The sequence below is a fragment of the Anas acuta genome, chromosome 15 (assembly GCF_963932015.1).
Source record: "Anas acuta chromosome 15, bAnaAcu1.1, whole genome shotgun sequence".
NCBI lineage: Eukaryota > Metazoa > Chordata > Aves > Anseriformes > Anatidae > Anas > Anas acuta.
Window position 1 is genome coordinate 12,546,770 of NC_088993.1, and position 27,923 is coordinate 12,574,692.

At 48.8% G+C, this 27,923-nt stretch overlaps 1 protein-coding gene across 1 annotated transcript in view; it reads right to left on the reverse strand.

Annotated features, from left to right (window-relative positions):
* ADAP1 (ArfGAP with dual PH domains 1) overlaps positions 1–16,946 on the reverse strand; it is a 57,127-nt gene extending 40,181 nt beyond the window's left edge. Inside the window, exons 1-3 of the mRNA XM_068699001.1 lie at positions 16,645–16,946; positions 6,618–6,748; positions 4,745–4,836 (exon numbers count right to left, since the gene is read on the reverse strand). Of these exons, the coding sequence (XP_068555102.1) occupies positions 4,745–4,836; positions 6,618–6,748; positions 16,645–16,729 (308 nt within the window). The 5' untranslated portion in view covers positions 16,730–16,946. The remainder of the gene's footprint in view (positions 1–4,744; positions 4,837–6,617; positions 6,749–16,644) is intronic.
* Positions 16,947–27,923: the final 10,977 nt, after the last annotated feature.

Consider the following 27,923-nt stretch of genomic DNA (forward strand, 5'->3'; position numbering starts at 1 on the left):
AGGGTCTGGTATTCTTTTCAGCCTCAGGGACTCCCCAGATGTACAAAACTCGGCTGCTCTGCTCACTGCTCCCACTGCATGGGCCAAGCTGTTGGCAGATGGAAGATGAAAGGAGAGGGCAGAAAGGATTTTTTGTTGTTTGGTCTGTGTTGTTTTTTTTTTCTTCCTGTGCACAGCTGGTAAAATTTCCCTGGGCAATTCCAGAGCATCCCTCCACTTCTGTAACCACTGCCAAGTTTCTGACAGAGCCAGAAAGCCACAATGGGATTTCTGGAGGATGCAGAAGCCAGATGCAGCAGGCAAACACCACGTATTTTCCAAGGAACGAAGCAACATCACAGGCAAGAAGAAAAAAGGACAAGCTGGCTCCAGAGCACTTCTTCCCTCATTTTGAACTTTGCAGTTCTTCAAGCAACCAAGGCAGAGGGATTCCCAAATAAAAGACTAAAAGGAGTGAACAGCCCGTCCTTATTATGGCTCAGATGTCAGCATCCTGATGTGCTGGGTTTGAGAGCAGCTTCCACAAAGCATGCCCAGCCACCGCAGCCATCCAACATGGGGTGTTGTAATTAGAAGCATCAAAACCTCCAGATGCTGCAGAACACAGGTCGGCACACAACAGCGTGCTGCTAGTGGTGGCTGGAGGTGTTAGCCATGGCCATGCCACCCAGTGCTGCGAGCTGGAAACAGCTCATGCTGCCGCAGTGACGGGGATGCAGCAAGGCAGGGAGATAGCTAACTATACACTCCTTTACGAAGCAGAGCTCCCCTGATCTTTGCTAGTATTTATCTACTGAAAGGCAGAGGGAGCCTCTGACCAGAGAAAGAAAAATACAACCTTGCACATTGCCCTCAAAACATCCCCAACACATGATGTACCCACAGCTGCTTGCATAGCAGCACAGTGTGTGAACAGGACCTGCTGCTGCGAGGGATCACATCCATGTTGCAGAGAGCACCCACACGAGCAGAGCTTCAGGCTCAGCTCTGAAACTCGGGCACGCAGGCTGAAAATTGTCCCTATGCAAAATATCTGCAAGTTACAAGCACAGAGCAGACAAACTGTCCCAGAAGCAGCAACTTACAGGAGGACTAGCCTTGCCTCATCCTCCTAACTAAGAACAAAATGAAAAGCTTTAAATAAAGAAACAACAAAAAAACTTAACCCCCTTATAACTCACAGGTTATAAGCCTGGCCACATACATCTCTACTGGGCATCCGGGAAGGGCTGCAGATTGAGCAGCCGCCCCAGCAGGGTCAACGTGATCTCGGAGACTGCTTTTACGGGGCTGTGGTTGGAGCTCAGCCACCGCTTGGCAAAGCTCCCCAGAGCGCAACAGCACCACAGGATGAAAGAAAAATAAAGCAGAAGCAAAGCCCATGCTGCATTATCAAAGGAAGCCAAACTAAGTGAGCTCAGAACGAGCCACAGACATTTCTGCCAGCCCAGCAGCAGAAAGGATGAAAACGCTTGTGGTCTGAAAGCTGGCTGAGCAGCAGGGCCAGCTTCCGCGTGCTTGCAGCCTGACCGCTGCAAGGGGAGCTGGGCGCAGTTCACAGCCACCTCACAACACGCAGCACAGGTCGGATGGCCCCAAAAGGACACGACAGCAGCTGGGGTTGGCACGCATCACCTAATTGAATTTAACCGAGACGTGAGATGGAACAAAAACCCTTCGGTATGGGTTGCATGCTTATTTCACTCCCATTATGCTCAGTGCAGTTATTTTGCAGCTTGTCAGTTGAAGGAGGTTAAAATCTGGTCGTACCCCTGAGTTTAGCATCAGGAGCTGCAATCAGCTAGGAGCAGTTGGGCAGGAGCCTCTGCCATTTCTGGCTCTTTACTGTTCAGTAGCTGCCCTCCAGTGCAGGAGGGCACAGCTGCCTCCAAGACGTGCTGACCTCCAGCACTGCCCAATGCCCACAGCATCCAGTAAAGGCAGTGGGGAGCATCTCCCTCTAAATCTACAGCTTGCTGATTGCTTTGAGACGCATGGAGACAAACTCCCCCAGTGCTGTCACTGCTAGGAGAAGCACAACAACTACATGAAGACCATCCTTAATAACCCACGTACAAGCAAGTTTCAAAACAGCACAACCAACTGCTGGGATTTTGGATCTCAGCGACACAAATGTGGTACTGGATCCTCTCAGGACTGCAGCACCTCATGAGCTGTCTGGTTATCAAGGACAGCATCCAGGTCACAGCTGCTGCTGGCATAGCTAGCAACTCCTCCTGCCATTCGGGTAACACACCGAGCTTGTAGCACACTTTTTCTTCTTTACATCAAGGAGACACTAAGAAGACAAGGGAAACAAGCATGAATAATGCTCTGCCAAGATACTGTAGATTTTTGGTTTAAACCCAACTCCAAGGAGAAGCAAACGAGAGAAACAAGCAGCAATTTTCCTTTTGTAGATGCACCATCTTAGGAAGTGCAATCTATTTACACAGCAAGATCATGAAACAGTGGATGCACAGGGCTGGCAAGGATGCTAGAAGCATCTGAAAGGGTCACCACAGCCCCCATGAGGACGTTGATACAGGCATTTTAAGAAACTTGTGGCCACCAGGCCCTGCAGCAATGGGATACATCTGCCCTGGGGAGCCAGAGGCAGGCTTTTGTGCACAGAGCTGGGTGGGTCAATGGCATGCCAGAGCCTGTAGGAAAGCAGGCAGCCTGGTCAGGACAGGTCTTCTCATCCCCCCTTCTCATCTTCTGCCTAGCACTGGACTCCCCAGTGCTAGGCAGAAGAGCAGCAATCCTGTCACCTGAGCACAGACAGGCAGAAGGCAGGTCTTGTCCTTGACTGTCACAAGGCAAGTCCACTCCATCTCCTCCAGCTACCCAGTTTGAGGCATCTTTTTTCCATCATGAGTCCTTACAAAGTCACAGCCCTGACCTTTCAGATCCTCACCCACACAAGCACTTCCGAACCCCCAAGAAACCCCACTTATTCTAGTGGTGAACCATCTTCTCCCACCTTCCTCAAGTCAGGACCCAGGAGCATCCATTCAAGGTAAGAACAGAAAGGTCCCAATCTCCCCACATGGTCAAACAAACGTGGGCCCTTTCCTCTCTCCTTCTTGGGAGAGGCAGAGTTAAAAAAAGAAAGAGAAGTCACTTTTGCTGAAGCTATTTTTTCTTCCAAAATAGAGAAAAAAATAAACAATGGTGCTGCCACATTGAGCTAAATTTGCATTGTCTGCTCCCCAGGATGAACACTACACACCACAGAGACTGCGGGACCACTCTGGCTGGGAGCTCCTTCCTGGCAGCTTCTCCTGGGGCTCTCTCCCACAAAGCACAGGTGTTGGAGCAAGAGGAGAGGTTTTGAGACGTTTTGAGACGTTTTTCTTAAGAAAAATAATCCTGGCAAGAGAACCACACCACACTCAGAGCACGCTTCTCCACAACACACAGTGGCTTGGCCAACCCTCAAATCAGTCCTGCAGTTGCAGGCACCGTGGAATTTGTTGCCAGAAGACATTTTAAGATCAAAATTGAGATCTGCCAACTGTGCACAAATGAATGATTTCTTTTATTGTAAGGCCAGGTAGTGCTGTTCACACCTGGGCCTTCCCAGATTTTGCATTTAGGCATTGTTGAATTGTGGGTAATGGATGCACCACCAATATACTTCATAGGGACAACGGGAGCCCTCTTCTTTCTTTTCCACAAAGGCTTTTTGCATGATGTAGGAAGACAAATATAGGATTGAGAACATAAAGTCACCCTGAAAATGAATGAAGATGCTTGTGAACCCTTTGGTGTGATCTCAGACTTGGGGAACACAGCAGAGCCTTCCTACTCACAGGCTCGCATCTCACAGGGAGAGTCTTAACAAATGATTCCAATATTTCAATTTTAGGCACCTCTTCATGTCTGAATGCATTTCAGAGCCTCACATACAGACCAGGCATTTCCATAACATGGTGCTGAACAAAACCTCCTGTCCACTGCTGACAGCAGTTCAAGCAGCAATCTCAGGGCTACTACTCACCAGCTTGCTCATACTAAAATACTGGCTCTGGAAATTATGCCCCCCAGAGAAGGTTCTGTGAAGACCGTTTTCACAAACATTTAAAACTCCCTTGGTACACGGCAGGATCAGGCCCTAGAAAACAATCCCACGGAACAAACACCACCTCTCCTTGCTCTCTGGCCAGTACAGCACGTTCTGTCTGCTCGGCTGCCATGGTCTGTAAAGCCTGCCCCAGCTTATGAGGGAGGTTTACACTACACGGTAAGGGATACAATATCTTTTTGCTTGTCCTCGTGGAAGAGATTATTTCTCATGTCAAGAGGAAAAAAAAGAAGGAGAAAAAAAGCAAATCCACCATTTTGGCACTAAAACCCAGCATTTTTGTATTACAAGTAACCTAGCCTCTCATATATCAGATAAGCGAGCTATGTTTTGATGCAGGAGGGCTATTTGAAAAGGCAGAAATCAATGGGTAGAAATTGGCATTTTTGTAGCCTTAGGAACCTGGGAGAGTCTGGGGAACAGACAAACTATTGACTTCTCTGCATTGTCTCAACCGGACTTATTAAATAAGATCCCACGCGTGGTATAAACTCTACCATATGTGCTCAGAAGAACAAAGATTTTCAGGGCCTTCTATAAATGAAACTCCCCTCTGCAGCGGAAAAAAATGTATCATGCTAAAACTAAAACATTACGGAGGCTGCAGCTGCACAAACAAATAAATGTTGTTTACCAGCAAAGGTATTTACTTACTGACAGTCAAGAAATGTTGGCTTGTAATAAAATGGTGGCATTTTTGATTCATATTTTGCTTTTGCTACATTGTTTCCATTTGCGGCCATAAACTGTAAAAGAGAAGAGAAAAAAAAAGAAAAAAATTAAGAAATTTTTAATGCTATTTCCTCTTGTCCTCCTTTGTTTCTACAGAGTAATAAACTAAGTGGGATGGGGCCTGTGTTCATTTATTAAAAGGCTTCTCTGTGTGCAGAAGGGATGCTGTAAAGGCTGTGCATGCAAACCAAGCCTCAGAAATTAGCCCTGGAGACCCGTCGACACTCTGGCTATACAGATATTACATCTCTGATCCAGCCTGGCATTTCAGAGACAGGGCACAGAGGTGAAAAAGGAGCTAAAACTGTCGGTGCTCAATATCCCACAGCAGTCTACTTAATACTATCAGGGTGGGTTTTTTTGCTATGGACATGCTGTAGGATAGGAAATCCCATCAGATCATTTCAATCATTTGGGCTGCTGTCCCTCCTAGGAGCCAGGCCACCCTACTGGGCAGAGACTGCCCTGAAAATTATCACACCCCACTCCCTGAGGGCATCTGCTTAATGCAGTGCTGGGGATGGGTGAGCATCCCGAGCACATGTGCACAATTCCCACTGATCCCCATGACAGCAGAAGGCAGCACACGGTGGCATGTTCCACCTGCAGGCACAGGAATGTGATGGCTCCCAGAGATGGCTGCAGCAAGGCAATAACCTGACAACATGACCTATGCTGTTTGCTTTGGTGAGGAACACATCACTTGGAAAAAGGATAATTTTATTTTTGCAAAGCCATGCCAACAACCTCAAAAAGGAGCCTGAAGTATATTAAAAAAAATAAACAAAATTATCTGCCCTGACAGCCCTCATTTCCTCCTTTTTTTTTTTAATAAAAATGGCTAGCTGAACACACTGCAAACAAAACCACATCTTTTCCTATTCATAGATTTTATTTAATGAAAGTCACTTTACAAGCCAAAGAAAAACGTCCCCTCCCATGCAGCCCATGCTAAATATGTTTTGCCTTGTATCAAATGCCAAGCACACAAGCAGAACAAGCAGCTAAGCTTTTATTTTATTATTTATTTCTAAGCTTTTTTTTTTTTTTTTTATTACTTCCATGTTTTGGAGGACCTTGAGTTTACATATGCAGTCTACTCAAAAAAAAAAAAAATCAGGGAAGGGAAAGCCCATGCAAAACAAAAGCCTATTTTCCTCACAAAACACATGACTGAGAGCTGTGGCTTTCAGAAAAACCTCAAATCTACAAAATAAGATAAAAATCAATGACTGTTAGCATTCTCTATGCCTTTAAAGATAACGACAGTCAAAGCATATAGGTTTCCTGGTTGGTTTTAGCAGCATCATCCAAATCTATTCAGGTGTGTTGTATAAATACAGAGAATTTATGTTGCAGGGGTTCAATTCTTCAGGACACTGTGTTTAATAGCTTTCAGTGCTAAGTGGAAGAGAGTCAGAAACAGCTGAGCTGGGCAGGAATGGTAGACTACAGCTGGAGGTAACATGAGAAAATGAAGAGGATCCATTTAGAATTAATAATTTCTACACACACTATTTTAATGATATTTTATAGGGGTAGGGGAAATCCTCCCAATTTCTTCATGAAATGGTTATTCAAGTTTTCAACCAGATCTCATAAGTATAGCACCACAGATTTCATTCCCGCATTTTGGAATTTAGTTTCCTGGGATCACATTTGCTGTAGTATCTTTAGAGAGGACTTGGTTTTACTGTTTTGCTGGCGAGGAAGCCAGAGGGTAGGTGGCATTTAGATCAGTGATGTAAAACAACGACCCAAGCTCACTGGCATTTCAAGCCTGAGACGCACATACCTCCACTTGAGCATCATCCCAGTCATCCAGACGGACAGACTTCACTTTGCTGACTTGTGGAATGTTGCGATGGATTCCTGAACAATTCAAACAAATGAAGATCCCTAGGCTATGGGACGCCCAGTCTGGATCTGAAAGGAAAACAGAAAGAAAATTGCACTTGGCTGGTCTATTAAATTCAGCACAGGAGGCAGGAGAGGTGGTCAGGACAGGGGATGGCAGGGGAGGTCAGGAGTCACCAGGGTTGAGTTCCGATTGTAAAGGTATCAAATAAACATACAAGGAGAAGGTCTATGTTAATTTAAACTAACAGTTATACCAGTTACACTAATAATTAACAGAACTGCAACCTCAGGAGCAGCAGTTATTCACACAAACCCAATACACACACAACTGCATGTGCCCAAGAACCCCAAAAGTCAATCCACACTCACATGAAGAACAAAATGTCTCCCTTCACCAGAAAATCCCACCCAACTAGGCCTGTGTGGACCAAAACTGCCCTACAAAACAAGCAGCTCGGGGAAACCCTTATACTGCTTCTCTGCTTTGACAGTTCTTACTTTATTTATTGTTTTTTGTTTTTTATTTTTTGTTTGTTTTTTTTTGTTTGTTTTTACAGTGGAAATGCAGCATACAGACTTTCCTCCCACAGTCGTGGCTGCACAGCAGAAAAGGCCTCTGAGCCAGGAGGGTTTCCAGACCTCGCCTTAATGGAAAAAGGCTGCTGGTGGCGGCTCTGTGCTTTCTCTGAGCTGTTTACAGCCCTGAGCTGACGTCTCACACAAAGCACTTGAAACACACGTCCCTCGTCTCCAAATTCCTCCTCAGGAGAGCTGCTGCCAGCCTCGAGGCAGTGCCCAAAACGTAGACACGAAGCGGCGGAGGGCAGGACGCATTCAGCGGCGTCCCTCAGCACCAGTAAGGCCGATACAGGCCTCTTCGTCTGAACCCCGACCGGCAAATGTCAGCGCCTGCCACTCCAGCTGCACCCCAGAAGAAAAAGCTCCCTGACAAGTCGCCAGGCGAGCCACAAACCCATCACACAACCACTGCTGGCTCCTCCGCCTCCTCCCTGTGGAGATCGGCTCCCAGCACGGCCGCTCGCCTCAGCCTCCCCACAGCAGCAGGGGCCTGGGGGCCGCCCAGGCCTAGGCTGCCCCCGAGCAACGAGGGCAGGCCTTGCTGCCTCACAAACCACCAGCAGTTGTTTATTTCCCCACAGTAATTTGCTGAACATTTGCTCCTCATGGAGCAGCAGTTATGTATAACAGCAGGGGGATGCATGTTCTCCTCACACACGGGTATGTGTCAGTGCAGCAGGGACAGGGAGCGGGGTGGCGCGGGGCACCACAGCTCTTCTGGGTGGGCAGCCCCTGCCCGTGGGGACAGCCACCAGACCCCATCACACCACGGAGGGGACAAATCCAGTTCCCTGGTCATGTTTAGCTATAAAATCATGAGCTAAGTGAGCAGCCCCATGGGACACAGCTGGGTGTCCACCCTGGAGAGGAGACCGAATTCCCAAGTTGCTGCAAGTCCCACAGAGCCAGCAGCCACATCACAGGGGACTAGTGGCCAGATATAAAGGTGCTTTTTAGTATTTCATGTGGCCTCCCATCCTCGTGCAAGACTCCAAACACTACAGCTGAAGTGTGGCAAAGAAAAAACCATGCAAGTCAACCTCAGTATACAGCAGCAGGAAGCAAGTGCCAGCAGCATCCAGCAATAGCAGCGAGGGCAGAGGGTGCTGTGTGCCATCAGCCCAGATCCCTGGGTGCTCACCTGGGGCTGACTCTCCTTCACATCACAAAAGAAGCACTCAGCAGACATCCACCCCAATTACAAAGGTTGCTGCCAGTTACGGAATTACAGGCTTGCAACAAGAATCATATACTGCAGCACCACTGTCCCATGGCATTCCAGGAGCTGCTTTACAAACCCAAAAGCTGGTTCAGTTGTAAGAAGAAACAAAGAAATAGACAAAAAAGGAGCACATGGAGCTCATCATAATGTCCCCATCTCTAGCCATGAGTTATAGGTCTATCGTCAAACATAGTCCAACCCAAAGCCTGCTGAAGTCATGCTGCAGCAAGTAGAGAGGGTCAAAATGGCCATGGGAAAGGTCTGATAGCAGCAGAGAGGGATCAGGCATGAGGGATGGCAAGAGGGTCTGTGGGATGGGGTGACCACGGAGCAGCAAATGACAGCAGCAGTGAGGAAGAGGAGGTGGCAGTAGCCAAGTCTGTGAGTCAGGAGCTAACACCGTCAGCAGCACCATGTGCTCAGCCACGCTGCTACACAATAATCACACTTCAAGCCTTCCCAGAGCACTGATATCTGATTGCAGCAGCACCTGTCTGAGGGAAACGTGTATCAAAGCACGCGTTGGCTTCTGTGGGATTTAATCAGGAGCTTCAATACTTGTTTTACGTTAACAGTTTTATCTTCGGCACGTAGGTAGATTTCTTTATACTGTCTGCAGCTTCATGTTTCTAAGCCCTCCACCACCTGCACTGATGTGTGCTATGGGACTAGGAGACATCACATATTCCTCAAGACAGGGGTGAGGATCTGTTTGTGTGAAGGAACACCCTGTAAAAATATCCCTGGGCTCAGACAGAGGTGATGTCAGGTCTGAAGGACGCTGAACCAACTTGTACCCAAGCCACGTCTTCTCAACATGGCCAAACAGCACCTTAAGCAGTGAGTTTCATCCACAAATGGGGCTGTGCAGCATTTTCCTAATACCAACAGTATTTTCTTTAGGCCAGAATCTTGAACTTACATCCATGCAATATCAAGCTGTGTTTAATTAAGAAAGCAAGAGCTGGGCTATACACAGGAGCACATATGCGTGTTCAGAAAACAGACGGAGACCACAGGACCAGCGGTGTCAAGACCCAACTCTTGGAAGGGATAATCTCAGCTCATTCGATAAAACCACACCTTCCTCCTGGTCACCTTTCTTACAGCATTTCTTCTCTTACTGAGCTCTGTTTCCACCAAACAGCAGCATCACACACAGTGCACATAGGGGAGCACCCCAGAAGAGCTGCACATTTAACTGCACTTACCGAACCTGACACCGGGCAGTTTGTGCTGCTGCTGTACATTAATAGCAACTTCCTGTTTGTTGTTCTATGTGCTGTAACAATATATAACTCTTCAAATATAACTCTTCAATCCAAAAATCACGCAGCAAGGGGATGTGTGGTGGGGGAGATGTAAGAGTTATACATGCTTGGCTGTTTGCAGCCTGCTTTGAAAAGCCTCCGGTATCAAGTTAGACCCCTTGAAAAAAATCACTAAGTAGTGAAGTCCCCAAATCAACTGATCTACCAAGGGAAATCTCTCCAAAGTGTCACTGGTAAAATAATTTCTTAGCAAATTTCTAGTTGTCTGAACAAGCCAGGGGATTATGGCTCACACAAGCCCCCAGGCTGGTGCATCCCTGTGACTCTGCATCACTGTGCTGCCCCCAAGGCAGGAAGGAGGCTGGAGGATTCCCTTTTCTCCATCTTCCGGAGGTCTCTGCCAAGGCCACTTCCCCCTCACACTCATGCCCCACAGCCTGTCCCGCGTGCTTGTGACACAGTTTTCAGAGAAATACAGCTACAAAGCCACTGCACCCACAGATCTGCAGAAGCTGGTGGCAGAGCCCCAGGCAGCTGGCCAGGGTGTGCGCCCAGTTCTGCAGGGATGCTTCTTTAAAGTCCTTTGTAAAGCACGCAGCAGCTACAGCCTTCCCCAAAGCGCATCACTGCCCATCTGTCTTTACTTATGCTCTCCAGCACAAAAGACATGAAAAAAACCCTCAGCTTATGGCAGATAATGACAGAGATCTCCAACTTTTGAATACTTGCAGACTTCAACCCTTAAAAATGACTGCACTAATGTAGACTCTGAGACAAGACAACATTTTATCAAGCATCTGACTAAATCCACATGTCTTTATACAACTGGGAAAGGAAGTTTGGGGGAAAAACTGTTGGCACCTTTTAGGTTAAGGGAACTGACTTTCCCTGCTGCACAGCCAGTGGAGAGATGTTTCTGCAGAGCAGTGACCATCAGCAGACGTAGCATGAGCAGCAGCCAGCTGGAATCTTTGCAGCCACCTGAAGATCACCTTGCTGCTAGACACCTCGACGGCTGGAGCACCCTGGACACCTGGAGATTTCAGTAACTTTAAGCCACTTTATTTGTTTTGATCCAGAAAATGCAGTCACTGCCACGCACTCCTCACTCTTCCAGATTATGATATATTACCATTTTGGTGCACTAGTCACCACTTGGGCCCTACCCAAAAAAGATGATTTTTTCTAAGCCTCCAGAGTGTCAAGCAAACAGCAGCAAAGCCTAATGAAAACTCTCTGGCATTCCTAAGTTCCACACAAATGACTTTATTCCATTATGCCAAGCCAAAAGGAATAAAGACTAACAAGGAGCAAAGGGAACATTAAACCAAATGAAGTCTTTTAAGTGCAGAAAGTCTCTTATCCCTCAGCATCATTGCTCCAGAGTGACCAATGCTTACTCTAGAAAGCTTTCGCTGCACAAAGCGGTAGAGATTTTTGGTCACTTGTAAATCGATTATAATGACTTTAAAAATAAAAACGTGATACAACTTCATTTAAAAACAATAAATAGATAAAGCTAAACTAAAGTCACAATAAAGACTTTGGGGTGACATTTTCATATCTTGTTCATCTGAAAGGGAAGGCACAGGCAGAGATTAGAGAAGCATCCAAAGCAAAACTGAAACACTTGGGCAATGCAGCTAAATTCAGAAATTAACTTCCCCAGCCAGCCTCCTGGGGCCACCACAAGCCCCAGGAAAAACCAGCATACAGCAAATGAACTCTGCAGCTTCAACTCAACATTACTAAGTGTAAGGATGACCCACAGAGGAAAAAAATAGGGCTGAACCCCCAAAATAATAAACGAGAACCAAGATAAGACAATTTATACAAACCAAAAGGAGAGTAGAGAAGATAGGAGGTGGGATGGCAGTGGCATATATTTTTTTCAATCAAACTTTCCAGTACCCTGGCTATAAAAACAAGGTTCCAGTTTGAAAAGCCCTAAATGCCATAAACCTGAGTAAAAGCCACATGAAGTAGAGAAGTAATAGGCCCAAAATAACCACGAGGCAAGAACAAGAACTGACTCACAAAATTCACCCACATGTCCCCTCTCCACTTTTTGCCTGAAGCCAGTTATTGCACCAGCACTGACCAAGACAAACATCTGCAAGAACGTGGCCAACGCATTGCAGCGCCCCAGAAACGCATCCTCCAGCTCACGCCACTGGCTCCAGCACGCGAATGATGCCTTGGGCCATAAGCTGTGGGGCTGCATCCCAGCTACACCAGCTGAGATGGAGCCAGTCTGTTACCGGGATGGAGCTTCCATACGTATTCCTGACCTCCTTCCCCTGTTCGAGGTGATAAAGACTCATCAAAGGGAAAAGAGAACCCATGCAGGTAGGCAAAACCTTGTTTCACCCTGCACAAGAAAGGTAACTCGTGTCCTGTAAGGGAAGATGTAATCACTGGGGTTTTAGTGCAGTCAATGCAAGCGAAGCCCTTTCTGCTTGCCACTCGGCTGCTGCTGATTTGCTAAACACCACAGTCAGGAGAAGCCCACGTTCAGCACTGAAGTTCTGTTGCTATTTACTTTGGGAAAGGATTAGGAGGTTAATAAACAGGCCCTGGTCATGCATGTTTAAAAATAACAATAAAAGACATTAAAACTGAAGCCAAACAGTCTCCCACTAACACTCCCCGTTAAGTAGGAACATTTTTCAGTGAAGGCACTAAAGTTGCCAAGGTCTTTCGATTCAGCTGTCAGGTCTCAGCAGCCCCCTCTGCTTGCTGCCTGCAACCCACAGCACTGCTGCAAGTCTGGGCATCGGGAAAGGACAGACAGCACCATCAGGTTACACATCCTTTGTCTGAAAACGTTCCCTTTCCCTGCAGAACGTGGCTAAATGCAATGACCACAGGATTTTTTTTTTCCCCTTTCTTTCCCTCCACTCTGTTTATGCCAAGGGAGAAGAGCTGGTAAATTCCTGGGAAGAGAAAGAACTCTTTAAGTTGGAGGACAATGGAGGTGAGGGAACAAGTTTCCACTTTTAGCTTGAAAATGAAAAGACCGTTTCACGCCATTAGAGCAGCAAAGCTCTGGAACAGCTTTCCAGTGGGAGGTGGTGGGGGCAAAAAGAGAGAACGAGCTCCACGGCAGAGCCCCATCGCTCCACGGAGGGATGAGATGTCACTGAGGATGACAGTACGAGACAGGACCCAATGACTCAGTCACCTGCCTTCCAGATCTGTGTTCTTAGGACTGGGGAGCTGATACAGGATAGAGAGGCTCGAGATCAAATCTTCTCAGCACCCTCCTTAACCCAGGACGCATCACACCATGCCTGGCACTCGTGGCTTTTCCTCGAATCACCGCCCTTGTTTCATGAAAGCAAGGGATTGGAAAAGCTTCACCTGCTTTAGAAACAAGATGATGCTGGGGCTGCAGGAAGGTGTTTATAAACCCTCAGCTGCACGCCACCCACCCTCAGGCTTTTATATACACCACTACACCAAAATACCAAATCCACTGTGTTTTGCAGCACAAAAGCCCTCTGATATAAGGCTCGCTTCTATCACTCACCCTCTGTTCCTTCTCTGTTTCACCCCACCTGAGCCCCATGCACAGAAAAGCCGATGTTTCCCTTACTCCTTCCAGGGTCCATGTCCCCAGTAATTCATCCCAAATAAAAAAGATGAAAATAATAATTAAAAAAAAGAAAAAAAAAAAGCCACGTAAACTGCTGGAGGGGTTTAAACTGCAGGATTAGTTTGATGGGATTTCCACTTCTGTCATCAGAGCCTCACTGTCCCTCACAACGTAAAATGATTCTCGCTTAGTGGAAACACAACTGTAAGTTAGAGAAAAATGAAGGGAGAAATACTCAAGGTCTTGTTATGCCCTGAGATAACCATCGCTCTTGTGACGTGTGGAAAGATTGCCTGAGACAAAGAATCATTTAGGGGGGAAAAAAGCACTGAACTGCCACATTAGTCTTGAAGAAAAAAAGATTATTCTAATACATCGAGAGCCATTACACACCAGCAATTCAGGGCGATCACTCAGTTTGCACTTAAGGCTGCATTTCCCATGCTGTCTGCACGGTGGAAGCATGTCTTTAAACCCACCAAAACAAACGGCACAAAAAGACATCTTGGACCCTGACTTCAGGGGAGTGTAAGGGCAGGGCACCCCACACCCCATAACCCTGCTGCTGTGGCTCCTGCCCTACAGTTCAGTTTCAAAGATGTAGCTAATGCAATCTCATTACTCCTTACGGACGGATGACATTTCTGCAACTGATTTTTTTTATTCAGAAACACCTTTCACTGAAAATTAAGGTTCTGCACAGCAGCAATTAATAGAAAACTAAGAACCCTTCAAATAAAACAAGAACTGCGAGTGTGAAATGTAGCCACGGTGATTAATTTTTTTTTTTGCCATGCTCATTATCAGTCTCTGCTTCAGCATCCTCCCTGCATTCCCAGCTGTCACGGCCAGAGCACTGTAAGCCTGTTCCCCCTACCTGAGACATGCCCTCAAAATCTCATCTGGGAGAACGCCTCGGAAGCTCTGCTTTTGCACAAGAGATTTTCCTGCCAGCCCACATGCTGGTCCGGGGGAAGACAGAGAGCATGGATCCGACCTTCCCGAGCATCAGACTCAATGCCACTCCAGACTTGCCACACAAGTAGCCTTGGTTCTAGGACTTGGCCACTTAAATCGTCCTCAGCTGGGATAACCTAAGTGGCAAATGCTGGCCCAGAGCCAGGCAATTGTGAGGCTTTGCCTGGAGCTCACCAATGATCCAGCTAGGTGACGACCTGCAGAGGACAAAGCTCCTTCCACAGCCTAGGAGAAAAGGTGCTGCCTCCCTGACATTCCCTGTACGTCCTGGGGGTTGATTTTTTGCATGGTCACAGCTTAGTCACAACGGTGCCCAGCTGCAATCTCTTCTGCATCAGGAACTCGCGGTTTTGTTATGTGAGCCTACAGTGCCTGGGACAAGCCCTCACTCCAGGGCTGTGGCTACTGTTTTGGCACCTGGGTGAGGCTCAGGAACAAAAGACAAACCTTTTTTTAACAGCAGGGAGGGAAGAACTTCCACTGACTGGCAGATTTCTGAAACAAACATTTCCAAGAGCAAAAGAAAACCCAGCTAGTTTCCAAATACATGAATTAAACTAACAAAGAATTTTCACCTGGTTTATTTCTAACCCATCCTATCCTTTGTTATCTGTATCCCTGAGCTAAATGGCTACCTCTCATCATGGCTCCTGAAGCACCTCAGGATTTCAGGGAAGGCACACACCCACCTGGAAGCAATCATGATTAACCAGGGATCCTGACCTTTCGCTTCCCCGCAGGTGCACCACATCAGCAGTATGACGACATGTAGGAGCACAGGAGTACTACATGTTTCTGCATCTCCTGTTCATTCTCCACCCTCCTCTTCTTTCATTCTCACTTTATTTCCTCTGCTTTGGTACTTTTCTCTCTCCAGCTGTCCACCCAGTACCAGCTCTCACCTTTTTCTCTCTTTGTGTCCCACCTCTCAGTGAAGGCCATGCTTACACCCCATTCTGGAGGCTCTCCAGACACCTGTCCCACATCACCTCCTACCCAGACTCAGAAAGTCCTGGCCTGCCTCACCTGCCCAGGACGAGCAACTGGACCCAGCCTGAATATTTTATGTATTACCTACAGACACAAGTTATGCATCTTACATTAAATAACCCAGGGCTTCTCCTATTTATTGTCCCTCCTGGGCAGACGAGCACGTTACAGCACCACTACTAACTCTTATTTGCCAAAGGTACCGAAGCACAGTGATAATTAAAGAAATTGGGTTTCAGAGCAGAGGTCCAGTCCCAGGGGAGTAATGCTGCCACAGTTCAAAGAGGCTGAATGATATTAATGTAGCACACCTCGTGTTACAAAAGACTCTGGCCCACATTCTCCTCTCCAAGTTTCACCAAGGTATCTCTGCACGCAAGTGTCCCCAAAAGTGAAACACAGCTTTGTTGTTTTAACAGCCCATTTAGTCTTTTAACAACCACACTTCCCCAGCATGAGCTATCTCACTGACCTACAGCTTCATCCCTATTCTGCTGATGCTGAGGAACTTCCCATTTTGCGGAGAGGCTTCATATCACACAGGGCAGGGAAGAATTATCCCATCGAGCCCAAGCGTCCTCCAGAAAGGGACAATTTAGGAAGCCACTTATGTGGCGAGCCCAAGCTGTGCTCAGCACGACACCCAAGAGGGGGGCTGCTACAGCCGATGGGTGGGAGCAGAGCAGGCGGCGCAGCACTGCAAAGCAGTTCACACCATGCAGAAAGTTCTTTGTCCTCTCCAGCCACAACGCATCTCAAAGTGTGCTGCAGCTTCCTGAGATGCAGGCTGGGGACCTGAAACCGCTGGTGACGGTGGGAGCTGGATGGTGGGGTCCAACTGAGCTTGGAAACCCATAGAAATCAGCATCAATAATTTAGCTGAAGCAGGATTTATTATTGTATTTTTTTGCCCATGGAGCGATGGAGGTTGAAAAGGACATCCCATCCCTACACCTTTCAGAGCCACCCTGCCCAACCTAACGCACGGTTAGCTGTTACCATGCGACGACTAAAATGCATAACGATATATAAAAAAAAAAAAGAAAAAAAGAAAAAAAGAAAAAAAAAGAGGCCGGGGAAGGAGAATTCACCTGCTCTGCGATTTCCAAGCCCCTTCTCCCGGGCAGGTCCCGCAGCCCCCCGCTTTACCGAGCCCAGCGGCGGGGGGGGGCACTGCGGGCAAAGGCTGCTGCTGTGCGGGAGCGGCGATGCCTCTGCTCCCCCCGCTACGGGTGCGTGTGTAGGGCTGGCTGCGGGTCTGCAAGCCCCCGGAGCAGGGGCTCGGAGCCCCCCAGACTCCCCCACGCCCCCCCGGTGCCCTTACCGGGTGCGGTGCAGTCGGCGCACGCCGCGTTGCCCGGTCGCTGGAGCAGCTCGCCCAGCGCCTTCCTGCTCCTCTCCTTCGCCATGGGGGGGCTGCGGAGGGTGGAGGGGAGGGGAAGGCTCCGCCGAGGCTTCTTTTAGGCGAGCTTCATGACGAGGGGCTGCCGGGGCTGCTGCTGCTGCTCCATGCGGCCCCGAGCGAGGGGCAGGCCGGCGGCTCCCAGCCCCCGGGAGGCTGCAGCCTCCCCGCCCCGCAGCCTCCGCGCCCGGCTCGGTAGCCGGATCCGCCTCTCGCCTCTCCCCCCTTCGCCGAGCCGCTCGCCCGCGACCTCCAGCGGTCGCTCGCCGTCGGGGCTCCGCGCCCCAACCCCGCCCGAACCCCTCCGACTTCCCCCTTGGGTCCCTATCTCGGCCGCCCTCCGGCTCCGGAGGAATTTTGGGGTGTCCCCCTCCCACCTCACCGCCTGGGGGTTCCCGGAGTCCTGCCCTTCGCTGCTTGAGCGCAGCTGGGGTTTCCCTGGCTGTGCTGCTGTCCAAAAGGACACCACCGCCTTTTTCCTCTCAGTGTATCTCAGGACCGTGCTCCGAAAGTCCCCCAACACCTTGCACCCCAATCCTTGGGAGTTCTGGGGTGAGGGCACCACGGCTGTGCTGAGATCAAGGACTGCCACCTCTGCTGCTCCTCACCTGGCCTACGGGCAAATGCTCCTGGCCCCCATTTTGCCACTAAGGGTAACTCAAGGTGGTGATGTGGGAAATCTGCCAAGAGGAGGGGGTCAGGGCTATGTCTGGAGAAAGACCCCTGCAGAATCCGTCCTCTCAAACACAGGCTTCAGGTATCTGTTAGGCTGCTTCAACTTATTTGTGGTAAATGCAGCTCTGGTTATAGAAAGGGTTTGGGTCTTGTGGAGCGAGCCCCCCATTCAAACCGTCCACCTCTGCTGCCTCAAGAAGAGCAGGGCACCTCTTGCACAGCACCAATCTTGCTGCCTACAGGGCCAAAGGCACAAGGGCCAGTAGGAGGCGGCTCCCTGCAGCTCCTGGAACCCTTCCACCCCTGAACCACCACCAATGCTGCCAACATACGTGGATGTGAGCAGGGCCGCAGGTTCCCAAGAACACTTTGTGCAAAGAAACCAGCATACACCCTTACACACGGGCAAAACCACGGCCTGGTACGTTTACAATGCCTCCGTTGTCTGGAATACGTTTTCCTAACTGACCTTTGCATTTGTGCCATCAGGCGAGCGGCCGTAACCGAGTTAATTTCTGATTGTTCCGCGCTGACGTCAGGCTGCTCCTCGCCGGCTGTGCGGCGCTCTGCTCCGCGCTGCGCTGCCGCTTGCTGCCTGTACACGTGTAGGCTGATGACATCTGGAAACTCGTTCCCATGCTAACCAAAGGCGTAATCCCACTCAGAGTCCTTTTGTTGAGGTTTTCAGCCGCAGCAACCAGCTGGTGTGCCCAGAGGCGACCTTGCCTTCACCCTCCCTTGCCCATAATACCTGGAGCAGCACTGCCGCTAACACCTGCCGGGGACTTACACCAGTCCAACTGGCTCCAGCACAGAATCACAGCCCTAATCCTCCAAAACCCCATTATATTCAAATTTGTGGAACTACTGCCTGGTGTAAATGCTTACAGGAGCAGAGCTCTACCTAAATCCAAGCCAGGAGGTGAGGTTTTCATTTGCACTTCAGCCCCATTCCTCTGGCATTTCCAGCTCAGGCACTTGCTGAATCCCTCGTGCAGCAGCCGGGATGCTGCAAGTCATTATGAACTTACCAGGGGCAGGGGCTGGAAGGGAGATTGGTTTTAAAGTCTCTGTTTAGCTTTCCATTAAGTCTTATTGATTCTCTTAATTTTTTGTTCTCCTGGTTGCTAGGCAATCCCTCTCTGCGTGCTGGAAACCAGGGCTGCAGACAGAAATTTATATCTTGTAATAAAATCAAACATAACAGAGCCTGTTGTCAGCGATGAGACGGGAGCGGTTCATAAAGGACAGGATGAGCAGTGGAGGTGCAGAGTGGGGCCAGCACTGATCAAGCCATGGTCATCCACAGCTCCAAGGCCCCAAACAATTCCCAATTCCCTCGGCACAAACACAACAGTGAGAATCCTACTCCAGACTTGCAGCTGGGAACCAAACAGCACAGGTGGGTAGAGGGGGCACGGAGAGGGAGAAAAGCTGGAACAGGACCAAACCAGCCAGGATGGAGGAGAATCTTCTGTTTAGTTGGAAATCAAGGGCTCGATTCAATCTCACATACCAGTGCATTTCCAGAGCTCTGTGGCGGTGCTGGCAGGCTCCTGGGAGGCTGGTGGCACCTCAGCTCAGGCAGGTCCACGTCAGACTGCTCCCTGTAGGATCCAACACCTCATCCGAGCTTTTCCCCATGCTTTCCCTGTGGGTACGGCTTGTCAGGGAGTGCTTAATGAATTTTCTCCCAGTTCTTACACAGCCCCTGGCCATACCCTCCAGAGACCAATTGTCACTGCCAGCGTATCGTCCTCGTTCAGATGGTTTCTGACTCTCCACCGCTGAGTGACTTCTTAAGTCTGACATCATTTTTATAGCTATACACACATATATGTATATTTACACATAAATACATGCACATTTGTGTGTAAAATGTCTGTTTATAAACACCCACACTTTTAGCTGGGCTTTTCTAAGTTGCAAGGTTGTTGTCTTAGAAACAGATGTTATTAACGGCATCTCCCCAGGTGCTGAGCACGGTGGCAGCCAGGGCAGCCTCTACAAATGCTGAACTGTGAGGGCAGGGGAAGAGATGCTCAAGAATTCCTGGAAACCTTTTCATCATCTTTGTGGTGACACCCTGAAAATTCACTAACAATCCCCAAATTACCTTCTCTTTGCCCCTCTGTATCAACTCCTTTCACCCCTGGATTGCCCTGCGTTGTTACCAGAGGGCTGTTTACACTGGCATCCGGTTAATTTTGCAGCCCCAGCCCTGAAACTGTGAAATCAATGCCACAATCACTTGAACACAAGGATATTAAACTCAGTCCCTTACACGACCTGGGAGTGCATTCACAGCGCAACATGGGGAAACATTAAAAATTCTTGTGCGAACAGCAAACCCTAACAGAAATATCAATAATTCATGCCACTGCAACCGCATTCAAGCAAAACTCTGGAGCAGCAGAAACACCAGCCCGGGTCCCTCACGCTTCCTTGACACTACAGCAGAGGTTGTAGCACTATCTGCTCTTGCAGCTGGGGGTTGCGTGAACAAGCCATAGCACTGACCACTCCCACAGTAAAGCAACTAGTTTCAGTTGTGCTATGGTTTTCTGTTCAAAAGAAAAAAGGAGAAAAAAAAAAGAAATTCTAGATTTATTTTTTTAAATAATATTAATTGAGTTAAATTGAGAGTGGCTACACCTGGAAGGGAGGAATGCCACGCAGTGCTGAGCTTAGACTAGGGCAATTAAAAATCCTTGAACTGAAAATCTGATAGCAACACCAACTTGCTCTGATTTTGACCAAATTGCTTTATGGTTCCTGTGGTCTTTTCTCCTTGTGTAGGACAGGGAAAAGCATGCTCCCTCTTTGAGATGTGTTGATCACACAGATGTGTTAATTCCACAGAAGAGGAGAATGTAAAGGAAAATTATGTGAGGCTGCCCAAATACAAGACCTAAGCCCTACATCTGCAGAGCTGCTCTGCACCTGCACCAGCCCCAAAGAGGAAAAGGCGTCCTGCAGCTCTAAATGTGCCTCGCTGTGGAGTGATTTGCAGATCAGGGTTTCACCACATTTGCATAGTGGCCAACTCTGTTGCAAAGCCCTGCAGTACTGACATGAAAAGAAGCCTGCTACTCCCATCATTTACTGGCTGTGCACGCCAGACCACTGAGCTCCTCGTCAAGGGAGAAAAAACAGGGAAAGAGGACAGGAAGGAGTTGCAGAGCAACATTTGTCTGTTGATTTACTTAGACGCCATTTTTCAGGCTTCTGTGAGAGCCACTGATCACAAACCAGCCAGTTTCTTCCTGCCCTGCATCCGTGACTACGCCCCAGAGCTGCGACCTGCTCTCGCAACCCTGCCACCACAGAAAGGAAAGTTACCCCAACCACTTTTCTCAGCCTGTCCATCACGTGCTCGGGCCCTTTCTGTTTCTTCCTCCAGTGTGACAGCACTCTTCCCTCCGCCTGGGCTTGCTGCAGAAATAGGCTGGTTTGGGAATCGATATACAGAAAGGCAAGTTCCTCACCAGGGTCACACAGGATTCTCTGTCCCACTGACAGGTGGCTGGGAGCCAGGAGACATCCTGGAGAGCAGCTAGGTACTTGCTAAGCTTCAGGATGTCAGGTATTTGCATCTGTCTGCTGCACAGAGGGAAATCTGAACACAAGAAAAAACGCACTACAAAAATCCCTTTGCTGTTTCATACAACATAAAATAGGACACCAAGGGGCAGCTGGGGGAACAGGCTCCACAGCAGCTACCATGCACCTGACGGGAGCTGTGCTGCCTAATGACACTCTCGGAGAAGATGAAATTAGATCAATGAAGTCAATAATTCACCTACACCCCTGTTACACCACTGCTTTTAGCATGATTCCTGATTTATAGGAATTAGAAGGCTTCAGTCTGGGAAACCAGATGGAGAAAGCCATCACACACGTGAACAGAGTCACACATCAGGGCACCAGCTCCTCCACGAAAAGGCAGCGTGATCAGTCAGAGCTGGCCATCATCAATTCAACCTGAATCAGGGACAGTTCCGACGTGCAAACCACAGGGCAAACACTCATCATGGAAATTGCTTTTGCTCAATTCCAATAACTTAATCTCTCCCTGGCCTGAATGGCTCATCCTTCCAGGAACAGCTCGGAGATGTTCAGTCAGGAGACTGCACTGCACCATGTCCCATCGCAGGGTGGAGACTGAAGTGGCCAAGGCTGCTGCTGTGTCCTCTGGGGGACTAGGAGGTGCTCCCATCCAGTGCAAAGAGGATGATGGAGAAGCTATCGGCAGGACTGTGGGGCAGAGAGAAAGGAGATGAAGCCCAGCACATTGCTTCTGGCCTGGAAGTCCCTGCAGCAGAGCCAGAGTCATCAGAAAGAAGCCAAGCCATCTTAGAAGGGCACAGAGGAAAAGAGGAAACTGGGCACAGTTACAGCCCCCAAGAGCCCGTCTCGTATCACGGGCTGCTGCCTTCAGCTACCCCTTCAGCTCAGACAGCTGAGACCACATCACTTTCTGTAATATTGTTCAGCTGTGATTTGAATAAAGCATTAGATGGAAACAAAGCTGTGGTTTTTCTCTAGAAAGAGATTAGAAATGATTGCCTGGAGGAAGTTGCCGAACAGCTGGAGATGGTAATTGAGCCTCCCCCCAATTAACTTTGTCCATAGAAAGTTGAAGACCATGTCCTAACCTTCCTCTGGCTGCTGATGGGATCGTTTGGATGTCACTGCATGCCTCGTAACAGCTCCCACAACATCAGGATACAGAGCATGCTGTTCACTTATTTGTTTATTTCAGTATGCTTTGCCAAGGAAAAATCAGCAAAGAATTAATTAACAGCAATTATTTCTAGCAACAACAGAGCAGCCCTGCTCCAGAAGCCATGAAAACATCATCATGAGACCCCTGTGGCTGAAAAGCCTTTATAAACAGGTGCAAAAATAAACAATTTTATAGCAGGCTATAAAAAGAGCCCAAGCCAGGTTGGGGAATGGCAGGGGAGAGAGTGACAGAACAGCCATTTCGGTGGCTGAGTCAAAGCAGCTGCCCAGGTGACTTCTGCGAAAGAGCTTTAATAACCAAGCCAGCCCTGAGCAGCAGCACCAGCCTGATTCAAAGAACCAGCAGGGCCGGGTTATTGCTGCAGCAGAGGGTTTGCTACACCAGTCACTTTGTGCTATTAGCGCTGCTAACGTGATTTACAGTCTAAGCCAGTCCAACCCATTAGAGCTGTGATCTCAAGCACTAGCCAGCTCCAGTTTCAGTGATAAACATCGCCCCCCGCCTATTATTTGCTAAAGTAAGCCAAAATAAAGCCATCAATAGACATCTCTCTGTTCCAATGAGCCCTTCTACCTGGCACCACCACACCTGCAAGTCTCCTGGAGTGAATGCTGAAAGGAAAAGGCGGGAGATGTTCCAGACTCGCTCTCATTTTTCACCCACCTGGTTCTTTTTCAGCAACCAGCAAGCTCAGCATTTGACCCTCTGACAGAACTCGGGCATCCTGTATCACCAAAGCTGTGCAGTGATCTGCTGCTCGTTACATCTTTGTCCTGCACGCAGACGGCCCTGCTGACCATCTCCCACTTGAGGAGGCCGGGCTGCATCTCCTCCCAGGCAATCACCTCCAAGCAGCTGGCAGCGGACAGTCGCTTTTCCACAGGATCCTGCAACACAGTTTGGAGAAGTAGGAACTGAATGGGACCCCCAGTCTCACCTGTGCGTTCACACCATTACCTGCGCATGCAGAGTATTAACATCTGATCTATGCCACTGTTTGTGCTTTCCTGTACAGATCCTGGTCTGGCACACTGCTACCTCTAAACTAGGCACAAATGTGACTGCACAGAGAGAAGGGGCAGGCTTGTGTTGCCAGGCTATGGGCACACATGGATGCTGCCTTAGCAAACATTCTGAGTACACACACACAAGCTGAGGACACACCAAAGAGCAGGCAGAGCCCTGCCCGCCTGACAACATGTGCTCTGGTATGCATGGGTGGTGAGCTCGAGGGGTAAAGGACAGCCTGCTAAATACTCAGGTCAAAGTCAGCACAGTGTACCCCCTCCCTTCCCCATCCAGAGTAAGGAGCAAAAACCTGGGGAGGTAACTGCAGCAATGCCAGCAGCCAACCTTATCCCCACCCTGAGATTCCCAATTTGGTACCTGGTCACAGGAATGTGAAAGCTCAGTTACCAATGTTTTGATTTATTTTTCTCCTGCTTGGTTCAGCATCCTGTTACCAGCCAGTTCCTTGGCACTGATCAGATCTGCAGCTTCTGTGCAATTCCTGAGTAGCAGTAGCAGGACTTTTTCTCCATTTAGGTCTGCCCACTTGAAAACTGTCTGCTTTCCTCCACGTAGTGAAATGCTATTGACCATCTAGCAAGCCATGTTACCACGGGCTTGTTGTCAGAGCAACCCAGAGGGAAAAGCCCCCTGTAGATTGCCAGCAAATTGCTCCTTGCTCCTCTAAGCTCATGGGAGATTTGCTGTTTCCTGGGAATGAAACCCTGGCTCTTCACCAGCAGGTTTGTGGGAGCAGGATCTCAACCCACAAACCAGCAGCTCCACTACCACCTCCTCTCTCAGAGAAGAAATGAAAGAATTTGAGAGTACAGACTGGGCTAGAGGAGATAATCCATGCAGGAGGCTTAATTTTTGTGTGGTGTCCACAAAACTTGCCTCTCTCCTAAAGAAAGTCAGGATTTGGCATTAGATTCTGCTGAGCACTCACAAGATCTGAAGCAGGCTGCAGCCCACAGCATCACAACAAATCCTCAGCACAGTGCTCGTGTCCCAGATTCTGCGGGGCTACCAATCTGCTGCTTGTCCTGAGGAGAGATTCAGTGCCTCCTAAGCTTGCTGAAACCCAGAACACAGTTTGGAAACAGAGAAATGCAAATTGAGCAACCAAAACCAGGCCTGACTGCCTTTAGAGCACCTCTCCATGTGACTTGCTCCTCACATGCCCCAAGCATGAACCAGGTACATTAACAGGTTCTTGCTGGGCAGGGCTTGCTAGCACTGAGGACACCAGAAATCCTCCAGAAATTAGAGCTGTCAACTCCTAGAAAGTTACTAAAATAGACAAAGAGCTCACTCATCCAAAGGGACTGCAGAAGCAGTCCCCACTGCCTGCTTTTTAAAATCATCAAGATATAGTTAAAAGTTTGAGTCGTTCTGGGCATTCTCCTTTTCTTCACCACCCTGCTCTCTTTTTGCAAGCAGAAGCCTGAGCAGAAGAGCATCTACAGCACTGGTTCAAGGCACCGCTCACTACCAGCCAGCAGGACACGCGGCCAGACAGACCACCACATCCCTCCCACGTTTATCCAGTGGGAACCTGCCTTACTCTGCGTGGAAGCTGGGAAAGGCTGCTTGTGCAGATAGCTACACATCCCACCAGAGCCGGGGAAGTGTGGAACGGCACAGGCTGGATTCAGCCCACCAGATTTTAGGCACCTGAGCTGTTTCACGCTCACAGAGGTACCTGGGAGCTTGCCTGGGCTGTATGGTGAATACTGGGCTTGTCTGGGGGGTCTTCCATCCAGCCAAGCCCAACAGGAATCAGCAGACGTGACAGACCGATACACCTGCTAATCTAAGTCCCAAAATCTCCTGGAATAAGGGGAATAATATATTGGTGAAACAGCCTGCACAGTCCTGGAGAGTGAACACAAACATGAGTCTCTAGGAAGAGCCATAAAAAACCTGTATTATCATTGGGACCAGGAAATAAAAACGGCATCAAGGTCTATCAAGTCCTCTGCACGCGCACACACACACACACGCACGCACACACACACTGAACTTCTGGGTGCCTTTCTATGAAGCTCCTATTTCTAGCGGTGATCACTTTTGCGTTTCAAGCCATATGGCACCATCATTCCAGAAGGAGAGCATTTTGTCTTGAAATCTGCTAGCTAGAAAATCTGCTGCATCCTGACAGAAGTGCAGCACTGCCAGCTATTCACAGGGGAAAAAAAGAAAAGTCATTAAAAGAAATGAAGAACTGGGTTAAAATTGATCAGACATCCAATTTTCACTGAAACTCCCAGGAAGGGGAAAATGACCCTTGCATGTACCTTCCCCAAACTGTTTTTGTTAATCGATGAACTTTCATTTCTGTGGGAAACCTGATACAACACAGCCACATTCCCAAATTTAGCAGGAGAATCTACTGCAGAGGGGATCTCCTGCAGGCAGAACAGCAACCAATGCCCTTTGGGGTCACTGGTTGTGCTAGAAATTACTGTATTCCTGCACGCTGGCAGAAGCATCATTCCATGCCCAGTAATCACTGAGAAGTCTAGAAACACACTGCTCTCCAGTGGAACTGGAACACCCGAGGCACTTTTCAGAGCACACAGCATGAAGCAATGCCACACTTTTCATACAGGAAAAAGAATCCTTCTTTAATGGTCTGCCTACAGAATTTCCTCATCCTTAACTGCCTCCGTGCAATGCCCCAGCAGCTTAATGCTGCCTTCCAGAGCTCTCTGGGCCTGCTTGGAGCAGAATGACATAACGGGGTGCAAATGTAGGTGCTCCAACCTACCTCCTTCCCTCCCGCAGTTAGCACTGGCTATGTGGAGCCTCCAAAAGCGGCAGTAAGTGAAAGGCTATTTTGATTGCTGCCACAAAGGGCGATTAGTCACCAGCAAAGGTCAGCAAATCTGTGGTCAGCAAAGGAAACCAAGCAGGCAATCATTCACTGCAAGCATAATGCCCAGCTGCAAGGAATTTGTGGTTTGGAGCAGGCAGCACAACCTGGGGAGAACGCTTTGGAAGGGGACTGGGGAGGACTGAGGGTGAAGGTCAGCGGGCTGCACCCACTGCCTGCCCACAGCTCCGTGCTGACAGGTGCAGCCCTCCCGCTATGCCTGGCATCCCGCTGCCAGGGGGCAGGTGCAGTAACAGCACGGTAACAACCCTGCCCTACCACAGCAGCACCGCCTCGTTGTGCTTATATGCAGGACTTTGGACCATGGCTCATTTCCAGCACAACCACAGGAGGCTCTCTTTGTGTAGGCTTTTTTTTTTTTTTAAAAAAAACGAACTCACAGAGACTTGGAAGTGTTTATTAAACCCTTTCTTCCTTGTTCTGCAATTCATTGCCATTGTTTGGAGATATACCTAAAGCTCAAGGTCTCCCAGGAAGACGTAAGGAGGGCTGGCCTGCAGCAATGTTCTCTTTCTGTAAATAACTGCAGCAATCAAGGTTAAACTCTCTGTGGTTGAATTGATTCTAATCTGAACTAAGAAAGGGAGTATGTGCTCTAAGTGCCAACACGAAAAGCTCTGCTGACCTGGAGCCCTCTGGGGATTCCCTGGGACATGATCCCAAGCAGCAGAGCACCTACTTATTGTGTGAGGTGGTTTGGCTGAAAAAGAGCTACATGAAAGACTATTACAGCCCCTCACTTATTGATTTCTATTGTTGTGTTAGCAGCTTACAAAGATCTTCATCACAAGATAGTCAACGCCTCCTCCTGCTCTGGGCTCTCCCTTCCACACCTGTACAACTACAGCCAGCCCGGCAGTCTGTACATTAAGCTGAGAATAATCTCGTTTTGCAGCCGTTTGCATTCCTCTAAGTCCCAGGGTCTGTCAGCAGGGGGTGCTTCACGGCAGCCTTTGGCAGGCAGCACTGGTGCAGGCAGGGACATTCACCCACTTCTCGGGAAGATTAACGCACTTGTGTGGGACTTACCTTGCTCCTGGCGCCACACATAGCACAGCAGCTCATTAACTCCAAACAGCTACATAAAGAAATCATCCCCCCGACAATGCTGCCTACCCTGTACCACACATGCCTGAGCCTCAGCTCACCGTTTCCAGAATAAACTTACCCAGCCCGGTGTCAGCTTCTGGAGAGCTTCCTCCTTGGTACAGGAACAGGAAAGCTTACCTACAAACTTACGACTTTCCTTTGGCTTAAAACACTGCTGTCATTTGAAAGAACAAACTTGGATCCCACAAGCAAAGCTAAAATAAACAGGTTTTAGAGAAAGGTTTTAATTAACGACCTGCGTGTTGGCAGGAATAAATTGAAGAGCATTCCGGGAACTTCTTCCAGATGACTCCGGTGTTGCAGGCACATGTCCCCAGAGCAAGTCGGAACTGTCTGACCCCAGGCTGTGCATTGATTAATGACCTGTTTTTCCACTGCTTCTTAGTAGCATTAGATCTCAATCAAGACCAACTGATAGCCCCCTCCTGCTTTGAACTCACCTCACAATTCCACTGAACACATTATCTTCTCCAGCCCATGCCCTACAGCTAGAAAATGTGTCTCTGTCAGCTCCCTGAGTTTTCAGCTATACACTCACAGCCGCCCTTGGTCTCATCCTGGTGCAAAACGGACGGCGCCATGAAGGTGATTCACTGTGCTGGGAGGTGGGATGAAATGAACTCATGGATCTACACAGGACAATGTTTTCTTCAGAGTGGTGAAAGGTGCAAAATTCCCACCCTGGTGATCCCCGTCAGGATGGCAATTACTACTCCTGCAGTAAGTTTAGTGAAGGATGGAGCATGCTCTGCCCGTTTT